Source organism: Scomber scombrus, chromosome 20 (genome assembly GCF_963691925.1).
Source record: "Scomber scombrus chromosome 20, fScoSco1.1, whole genome shotgun sequence".
Classification (NCBI taxonomy): domain Eukaryota; kingdom Metazoa; phylum Chordata; class Actinopteri; order Scombriformes; family Scombridae; genus Scomber; species Scomber scombrus.
In genome coordinates, this window is record NC_084989.1 from 13,243,282 (window position 1) to 13,254,141 (window position 10,860).

At 41.8% G+C, this 10,860-nt stretch overlaps 1 protein-coding gene across 1 annotated transcript in view; it reads left to right on the forward strand.

The window, feature by feature from the left end:
- The window catches only part of LOC134002520 (solute carrier organic anion transporter family member 5A1), a 39,812-nt gene extending 29,650 nt beyond the window's left edge, over window positions 1-10,162 (forward strand). The window contains 5 exon segments of the mRNA XM_062441871.1: window positions 1,221-1,419; window positions 4,119-4,278; window positions 4,737-4,978; window positions 5,100-5,164; window positions 6,193-10,162. Coding sequence (XP_062297855.1) covers window positions 1,221-1,419; window positions 4,119-4,278; window positions 4,737-4,978; window positions 5,100-5,164; window positions 6,193-6,650 — 1,124 coding nt within the window. The 3' untranslated portion in view covers window positions 6,651-10,162.
- Window positions 10,163-10,860: the final 698 nt, after the last annotated feature.

A 10,860-nucleotide genomic window follows, 5' to 3' on the forward strand; every position in this document is an offset into this window, starting at 1 on the left:
AAATAGCACCGTAACCTATCACTCACACCTCCCTCAGCTGCAGTGCAGTCCCCCCCCCCCCCCCAATGCTTCTGTTGCTGCTCTCTTCTTGTTTTTTCTTTTACTTTTTTTTAGTTTATTCTTTTCAAATATGCACTTTCCATTCATATTATTCATCTACATTACAAGCTGTTGACAACACAAAGGTTTGTCACAAGAGTCAAAGCATATCTCCAGTATGACCTGGAGACTAGATTAACTGACATGCATACATGCACACATTTATTAAATTGCTCACATACTTTCATGCAGGCATAGCCATGTTTAATCCAGATAAAATATGTGAGCATTTACCACTGAAGTGTAGTGTGTGCGTGCGTGCAGCTTATGTCACTGATATGATATCTGGTTTTTGATGTGTACATGTTTAATCCTGCAGAAAGTGTAAGGTTTTATAACAGAGACATGCACTTACAGGATATTATGCTACAGATGTCTGTGGTGAGGGTTTTACTAAGCGTGCTCCGAGAAACACTTTCCCTCTTTCTGTCTTTTGCCCTCTCCGTGTTTCTCTTGATTTGACACAAACACATATATACAGAAAAGGAAAAGCCAGATAACATTTCTGCCTACTTGGATCACTTCTCCTCTGATCCTCTGTCTTTGACGACCCTCTATCCCCGCTGACTGACCCGATCTTGCTCGTTACCCGGCTGTGAGTGCCTGTGGCTGAGCTTGAGGCCTGCCATGTGCCGCCTTCCCGGGCCTTAAATCCTGCACGCTGACACTTACCACCCGGTCCATCCTGCCAGCAGCCAGCTTTGCCTTTCTCCATGCTGTCAATTAGACTAGCTCTAGGGGACGGAGAGCACGTGCTGTGCAGTGCCACAGCCTGAAATGACTCATTGCCTGGTCACATTGTAGCCTATTCTGGTTCTTTTTTCTCCTTTTGAAGTTGTTTATTCTTGGTTTAAGTCACATTGATATTGACGTTTCTTTTTCAAGCAGCCGTGTCCAACAAGACACCATAAAATCGTATCAAATAAAAGTATGACATTCACGTGTTCAATGGAAACATACATCAGACGTTTATTGCACTAAGTCAGTCATGCTTTACTGTGATTAACAGTTAAAAAAAATTTCATGACACAAATTAACAGCTCTATTTGTGTGCTGTTTGCAACACTTAAGGGTTTTTTCCCCTTCTCACCCACCCTTCTTTTCTCTGATCTCTCTCACAGGTGTGATCATTGTACCCAGCGCGGGGGTAGGCATCGTGTTGGGGGGTTATATCATCAAGAAGCTGAAACTTGGTGCCAGAGAGTCAGCGAAACTGGCTATGATCTGCAGCGGGGTGTCTCTGCTTTGCTTTTCCACGCTCTTCATAGTGGGCTGTGAGAGCATTAATCTAGGAGGCATCAACATACCCTACACTACTGGGTAAGAACAAGTCTACTGATACCACTAGACTAGTTTCTCAATGTTTTGCTGCAAGTTTTTAATGCAAAATAAATGTTCTGTTTCTATCCAGAAATATACATTTGTCTAAAATCTTACAGAATTTTGCAGGAGACTCTAGATTTCTCTCTAAATCTTGTTTTGTTTATATAAAGCATTTGGGAGCAAGTTATACATGTCTTAACGTCTTTTTTTGAGAAACACTTCAGACTGGATATGAAGTCGTATCTGAAATACACACACCTTGGAGGAGTGTGTGGCTCTTAGATGTTGTCAACGCTCCAGCCATCATCATCATGTGTAGTGGCGTTGTGGCGGAGTGTGAAGGATTAATTAGCAACACTGGCATCTGCTCTCGTGGCTCCGGTGAATCACCGCCACTTCTATTTCTGAAGCTGCTGCTCGACACCACATCAGCAGCCAGGCTGCAGAGTTAACAAACAGTCATGTGTCAGCCCTGCGGACAGAAATATGGAGTGGACGTCTTGTTGGCACACATGGTTATGAAGACACTCATACAGGCACATGCTTGAGTCAGTTACACCAGGCATGGAGTCACCTTGGATGACGCAAAAGACATGGTGTAAACGTATTACCAACTTTGAATTAAAAAGTTAATGATGCAATTAGTCATATTTGATTCGTCATAGGAGTAGTTGTCAGTTGCCCACTAAATACTGAGCACACAAAGGTGAAACTGCAAAGACTCTGTGAAATTTACTTTTCACATCTCTAAGATAATCAAGTGGATTATTTGTCCATGTGCCCTTTAAAGTCCCGTAGCTGACCCATTAATAACAGGGGTCTTTGTTTAAGCTGGTTTTTATAGAGGGGTCAACAAGACTCTGTGAGCTGGTGGGGCACCTCATTATGAACAGTACTGGTTTCTAGTCACTGGTAGCACCCACATGAGGAATGTTTAGCCGAGCCCACCCTTTGTGTCACTTGTCTGTTCTCACACAGTAGTCTAGACGTAGCTCTCTTCCCGCTGACAGGCTGGAGATAATGTGACATGGACAACACCAAAGGTCCTCAACCTTTTTGGAGCCAAAATCAAGTTATGTAATATTTTTAAAAGATCTACAAAAGCGTTTCATTATTATGAGTTGGCCTAGTTGTAATTCAGCACAACACACTGTAGTTTCATCCGCTACGAAATATAACTTTTGTTCTTGATGAACCTTCAGAGCTCATAGATTTGTTTGCCATCATTCTCCCTGTTCAGTGTCTGCAGTGCTAAACCAGATTAAACCACTTGGTCTCTTGGCTCTCTTGGGGTTTTATGCAGTGCAGCCTGCACACAGTGACACATCTGGAGGGTTCAGCGAAGGTCGGGGTTTATTCTACAAAAGGACATGTGCAATCAGTGCAGTGAGCCTGCGACTCCAGGGGGGCCGAAGCTTTTTTACGTGCATGCAAACACACACACACACACACACACACACACACACACACACACACACACACACACACACACACACACACACACACACACACACACACAGACACACAGACACAGTGTCACAGTGGAATGTGACACTGTTATGTCAGGAGAAGCCCAAATGTGTGATTCTCCTATGACAACTAATCTAAAAATGAGGATCACTGGTCTGGTGCAGAATTAATGTTTGACTGATGTAAGAGTTAGATAATAACTTAAGATTTTTCTTCCAATTTGGCTGGTTTTCTTTCATTCAAATAATAAAATAACAAACTTCCAAAAAGAGATGTCACATCAGTATCGACTGTATGTGTGTATGTGTCTGCATTAGCCCAGGCTGTTGTGTTGTTAGGGCCTGTCCCCGGCTGTTCCGCTGGGCTCAGAGCGAAGCCTCCCAGAAAAAACCCAGGACTCGCTTCACTGCTCCTGGTTTAGACGAAGCTAAAGTCCTGTTTGGGTTAGAGTGACTGTTCCCACACGACCGCTCCAGCCGCTGAGGTGTCACTTCCTCACACCATCGTCCCTGTCCTTCTATCATCATCGCATATTACACAACCAGGTGGAGGGCGAGATTAAAGCTAAATAAAGGGATTATGTGCAGAAGATTAAAATCAAGACACTGAGTACAGTAAACACTGCGGAGAAGATTGGGAGTTTCCGTTCTATGAAACAAAACAATTTTTTTAAGTGATTCAGTATACTGCAATGTAAGAATACCGTACTGCAACTGAACATACTGTATGTTTATTATAATGTGAGTGATGCCATACAGGGAAGGAGAGTGGGGAGAAGAAGTATTATCTCATTTGCAGCAGGAAGCTTCAGGTTTTATGAAAAATGTGGTGTAAAATGCAACTAAATTTGTTTTCAATTTTTCGGGAGCTAAATGGTGTGCTGCTACCTCAGCAGGGCCACACTGGTAAAAGAAGTGGCGCTGAGACAAACCTTGATAAATGAATGTTTAGGAAATAAATGCTTCAACAGCTAGTTAAGTGGCCCCTGCTGACACAGCATCACTGAAAATACTGTCCAATAGGTTTTGAATGGAATCATCACTAAAAAAAACAAGTGTTACAGACAAGCATGTAGTGCCTCCACAGAATAGAACATGAATGAAGTGGCCTGTACAGTATTCCCTTTAAACTAATGACCTTCAGTTTTCATAGTGTGGTTAGGTAAATGGATGTGATTAGTCTCCTCTTATTCTTAACAAATGTTTCCATCTGTGTCCATTTTGCAGTCCAACCCTCACGATGACTCACAGGAATCTGACGGGTAGTTGCAACGTGAACTGTGGCTGCAGGATCCATGAGTACGCTCCAGTCTGCGGCTCTGATGGCATTACCTATTTCAACCCCTGCCTGGCTGGATGCAGCACTGTGGGCAATGATAGCACCGGGGTGAGTGCACACACACAGGCTCAGAACACACACATCTATGTACTCTGTTCACTCGTAGCTCCTTTCTGTTTTCCTGTCTCAGAAATATTTTCTATGGAGCTCATTCTAAGTTGAATGAAAAACTATTGAATCAACTTTGGACACAGTTCATGATAAACAAAGACCTGCGTTCTGTACATTCTCCTCCCATTGCTATGAAAGTACAGGATGTGTCACACGGCGCAACAATGTCAGATAGGAAATAATAACAACATGAGGAAAGGAAATGTCCAGATTCTTCGTCCTGATTGCGATACATTGCTGGTGCCACCCAGTCTGTCTCTGTGTTTACATTAGATTTTTGTATGCAGCCACATCAAGTAGTTTTTTTTTACATGGAATTAGCTCCAAATCTTCATCAGTCTCATCTGAGTTGATATTACGATATTCATATTGTACATATTGTTTGTCATCTACAGATTAGGAATTACACGGACTGCGGCTGCGTGCAGAGCAGACAGGTCATCACTCCGTCCTCTGGCGGCCAGGTCAACCAGCTGCAGCTGGTCATCGTCAAAACTTACCTGAACGAGAATGGCTACGCATTGTCTGGGAAATGTGACCGCACCTGCAACACGCTCATACCTTTCCTCATCTTCCTTTTCATCGTCACTCTTATCACCGCCTGTGCCCAGCCCTCTGCCATCATCGTCACTCTCAGGTAATGAGCGGGTTTTCAGGAGCTGGTGATGATTACCATCACAGGTGATGATCAGGGGTCTATTTTTCTGTGCAGTGAAGTGACTTTACATAATTTACATGCTATGTTCCTCTTTTCTTAGGTCTGTCGATGAACAGGAGAGGCCTTTTGCTCTTGGCATGCAGTTTGTCTTGCTTCGAACTCTTGGTAAGTTATTGACACTGCAGTGAGTGGGCAGAAATATAAGGAGCAAGCAGTGTATGTTTTGTGACATTGCGAATCAGGATAAAACACTTCTTTGTTGTGTCCACCTAATCATAAAGAGCAGATGTTGAAGAATTAGTAGTAGTTCAAGCATCTGTAGCCAATCACGTCTCATCTGATTTCCATTGTCCAGGTTTTCAGCTGGTCTGTAGTTCCAGTTTTCTAAGACTGTTTTCTTTCTTGTCCTTGCTTAAACCCTACACTTTAAGAGAGCAGGAATGCAGAGCTGTTGCAGAGTGAATCTGTGAACGTAGATTTGTGTAGAAAAAGCCTGAGGGTTAGTAAGCAGTGTCCTAACATGTCTCTGATCTGCTTGGTATGATTGTGAGAACATAAAGTTGTCACATCACATCATAAATCATTGTAAGGTGTATTCTGAGGGCATGTAGGACACTGTGTATTTGTGTGGTTAAACAGTTTTATATGCACCTTTTGATGTGATTGTACAGTTCTGCAATACATTTTACACTGTCTGTGAGGTGCTTATTCAAGTTCCTGGTTAATTAGGCTTCCTAGGCCACAGAAAATGGTGGTGTTGTCCACTTTCATTGACATACAGGAGGGGATCAGATCAGTTTATGATCCTCATGAAACAAAACAGTGCCACCAAGTGGTGGAAAAGTGATACTGCAGCACTCCAATTTATTTTCAAGTTTCCCAACTAATTGTGTATAGTGTGCAGTATATAAACATTTCCATAATATACTGTATACAATAAATGAATACACCTTTTTTATACCCAGATCTTTCTGAGCTTTTAAACCATCACTCACACTTTATTTTTTACTTTTTTGTGTGAGCAGCTCTTCATTTTCTTAAAGGCAATAATTTATTCAACAATAAACATTTTTAGTACATATTCTGACTTTTTGAGTATACTAAACCTGCTGAGAAATAGTATGTAGTACAGGATTGGCTCAGAGCTGAGGTCTTGTTTTGAAGCGTTAATCATTCTCTCTCTTCCTCTCCAGCCTACATCCCCACACCCATCTACTTCGGTGCTGTGATTGACACCACCTGCATGCTGTGGCAGCAGGACTGCGGCGTTCACGGCTCTTGCTGGGAGTACGATGTCACCTCATTCCGCTTCGTCTACTTTGGCCTGGCCGCCAGCCTCAAGTTCGTAGGCTTCATCTTCATCTTCCTCACCTGGTACTCGATAAAGCACAAGGAGGACCGGGCCGAGCGCTGGCGCCAGCACCTGCCTCCGCTGGGCACCGTCAGTGAGCTCATATGCCACGCTGGAGGCCAGAAAAGCCACGCCCGCACCCGCTCCTGCCCCGTGTTCATCCCACCACGGCCCGACCCCCCCACTGCCCTCCTGCTCAACCGCGGCCACAGCAGCCTCAGTTGCCCCGGCAACGCCCTCAAAGCAATAACCCCTCCCATCCTGTTGCCGCATCACCACAGAGGCTCCGCCCATGTCTGAGAGCTCCCTAAGCCTCCCTCCGGGGTTCATTGTGACACGTGCCTTCCTGTCTCTGCACTGCTCAGTGTCTGCTTTACACCAATCAGACACCAGGCGGGGCTCCAAAGCTGCTGTAGAACTGACAGGCAGAGACACACATACGCCCACCATACTTAAAGGGCTGCTCATTGCAGTTTATGATAACAGGAGACTGACCGAAGTTCTTTTACTCTAAGCATATCATCAGCTGCAGCCACACAACGGCATCCACGGAAGGTCAGACCTCCACTTCAAGGTTTGGATGATGTAAAGACATCACATGGTGCTACTGTTAAAGGGCAGGGCATTAAAATCTCTGTACAGACAGATGAGTCATCATCAACACAGCGTCTAAAGCACAACTGATAAACCTGTACTATGCAAGATCCTATGTACAGCTCCTCCCTTCTCAGTACTGTACAGCTCCCTCTGTATTCTACATCTATACCTCTTTCCTCCTCCTTCTCCGCCTCTGGTGAATTCACACATCACGTTGTTGTCGGCTCATTCAGAAACACCATTTTACCTTAAAGTCTGAGCTGTTGACATATCAGCCCTCTCTCTTATATTTGGGCCAATCCACCTGTTCTCTTGTCTGGTTATGTATTGTTTGCTAATTCAGAATTGATAGAATGGATTGGTTTTTGGCCTCTCACCTCTATTTTTCTTCCTTTTTCGTAACAGTGCCTCTCAGGCTGTCTCGGCCAGTCCAGTATAAAAAGCTGGTTCCCAGGGTAAACGCAAGCTATAAAAAAAAAGCCAGTCACTGTCGACAATATTCAGCTTTGTCGCCCTCAGCTTTTGTGTTTTGGAACAGCTGTCACAGAGTCCAAGATTTTTACCTGGTAAGGTAACCATGTAGCTTAAAGCCGACAAGCACCAGTGGCAGGGGCGGAGCTAGACTCTCACCACAGAGGGGGCGAAGCATTCTCGAGGGGCCCTTCTGATAAAGTCGTTTTTAAAATTCACAACTGTAAAATAGCTGATATATCCTATCCTTTCCTATCCATAAATGCTAATTGTTACTTATTGAGCCAAGCAAGCCTATGTTTAAGAAAACAGAGTGAAGCCACTTTGTCAGACAAGCTTGTTCTTATGAACAAAAAAAAAAGAAAACAGATTGCCGGTTGCATTCAACTGTTTCAGCACCGAGGACAGCATGCAGCACCACCGCCTATACACAGCATCAGACTAGGTGCACTGTGTCAGTACCATGTCTTTCTTACACTGGAATAACACCAACATAAAATACACATACTAAAAGCAGTCAGGTCTTAAATTTCATTATTCACCACCTGACATGATCACAGTGTTTATAATTAGCAAAGTGGCAAACAAGAGAAAAGAATAAGAAAGGTATCTCATCTCTGACCATGTGCTGAAGCTACTGAGTGTCCTAAAGATGTGAAGAACTGGAAATGTGATGGGGTTTGTTTTGTTTTTTTAAATGCAGCAAACCTGCTGTTTTCTTAATGAATCTGACACCTTTTAAAAAGTATTTCTTGAGAGTAAAATGATTTGGATCTAATCCATTGCACCAAATAACACCAGATGGGCAGATGCATCGTTTTGGTTCTGTATTGTAATAGCTTCTCCTTTCTAATGGTCATCAGATGTACATAGTAGTTATCTAGTAGTCTAGGCCTTTAAAGAAGTAGCGTGGCAAGCATGTACGTGACGAAACCCCTTTTTATCAGCTAGAGTAATCAGTTCCTGGGTGTTTGGGGCCCTCTAGTGGACAGAAAGATGATTGTGTGAAGGCCAGTGAATGTTGCTGTTTGTCAGACCTACTGTACTGTACCATGAAAGTCTTGGTTAAAAGGTTAATTATTAAACTTTATCACTGCGCCAAATTTGGTTTCCCAAAGATATACCTGAGGAAAAGATTGCAGAATAGATTTTCTGTTGGTTTGTTTCACACAATGTTCAGTACATGGCAGGAATGTTTTAAATATATTTGTCTAGATTTTTTTTTTTTTAAACTTTTGATTCATGTTATTGCTTATAATTATTTGATATACTTTTTAAATGGAATGAAAAAAATTGGAAGAGCTAGTAATGTGACTTTTTCAGTATTACAAAAAATGCATTATTTGATATTAGATATATCAGGTGCGTCAGATTGTGGCACAATAATCAATTTTTAGTATTTCTTTCTTTTTTTGAGGGTGAGGATGAAACAAGCCTAATAAAGTTTATATTATATATTTTTTTCTGATCAGTATGACTTCATTTTAGTTAAAGGTTTGCAATGGACATGAGATTCTGATGCAGTGAAAACATTTCAAACTTTAACATTTTTGGCCAAGATTCATGGTATTCTGCCAGGTAAAGATTATAAAGTGGTAATGGCAGTGACTAATTTTAGTATTATTGTGACTTAGTACCTCAAATTACTTATTCATAAGTGATCATCATGTAAATATCGACAAAGCAAATGAAGCATATTATAGAGCTCAAACATAGCTAGAAGCATATTTATGAACTAACCCTTGACATTGTAGTTAAAAAAAGAATAAATAAGATTACAAAAAGAAAAAAACAGTGGATTTGTGTCATGGTGCCTGAACAGTATTATTCACATGGGAAGGATCTAGCATATGTCACGAGGGGCTGGGAGAGATTGGATATTGCAATGTATTTTTTTTCTGTCAATAGAAGTACACAAGTGCAATGATTGACATGCTGAAGTTACCCAGAATGCCCTTCTCTCTATCTGTAATGATTCTCTCCTCTTCCTTCTGAGCAGCGCTCTCTAAAAAGGAATACCGATGCAGGAGTATTGATCAGGTCCTCTGCTAATGTGACTGAAAAGCCAAATGTGAAATCCTTGCCGAGTCATTGTTCATTAACACACTTTTCCCATCCACTTTTTAAATATCTCCTGTTACTGTAATACCTGAACATGTTTGAGTAAAAAAATATTAAATGGACCAAGATCCATATTTGAATGCATCTTAGAAAACTCACTCACACTCGAAGATATTGCTTGGAAAAACAGTAATTAATATTGCCTGGCTTCCAAAATATTTGCATTTTTATTAGAAATAAAATAGTGAGTTAATATATAAAAGCAAGTGATGTAATGAGTATTTTTGGCTTTCTTTGACTTACACAACACATTGATGCAATGTGAACTAAACACTCTTTGCAGGGAAGGGCAGAGAATCAGCCTGTTAAAGCCACACATCATGTGAAACACATTAAAAGGTGTCCAGTCCACCTCCCACCTGGGATTCAGTGTCCCACTGTTCAAACGTTTTGACGACTACTGACACAGATGACTTCAGGTCGACTGTAGATTTGCTTTTAAAACCTTTGTTTTCCTTTCATCAGTATTTGAACTGAAAGTGAATTTCCTGGACAGAAGCTGTATTCTGAAAGTCGAGCTCTTATTGCTTCGTGTTCCTCAGGAGCAGAAGTCTAATTGATGTTTGTGAACACTTGGTTTACAAATGCCTTGAATACTTGATATTTGTCATTAAAAACAGAAAAACCCATTTGTCTGATTGAGTTATTGCAACAAAGGTGGAACAACACTTGAGGCCGAAACATGACTAGGAAGGCTGAAAGGGTTTATTTCATAACAGCTTCGTGGTTTTCCTGAAACCAGAGTTGTTCTAACACTTCTACACACACCGTCAGGAAAGAAAAGGACAGCACCAGGTTGTTGCAGAACCGGTTTCGAACCAAAAATGCACATGTCGATTACTTGCTGGCACAGTTTGCCCTCATTGACCTTGGAATACATATATGCAAATGCCTTTAGAATATCTTACCGACTATATTGCCATAGACAAAGCTGTGGAACAGTGTGCTGTCATAACCCGTTTTCAGGGACTGTACAGTTACATTCGAAATTCACTTTCCAATATGCAACACTATACTCTGGATTATCAAAGCACTACGTCATACAGCACAGGATTAATTGGTGACATTTCCAAAAAAAGTTACACAATGAACATTTTCTATCCCCAGGTGACTGTGTAAGTGTTTGCTGGTGATTAGTAAAGATCACTTAATTTAGCTTAAAAACAAAAATGCTGTGAACGGTGACAAACGTGCAACTCTGCAAAGTCAGAGCTGGTGCAGTGGTGCAACTAATCAGTAAATATAGTGTCCAATTCTTGGCATCTTTTCTTGCATGCTGGAGAGTGTCAGCTGACGTCAAGCTCTCAGTTATAAACTTAAC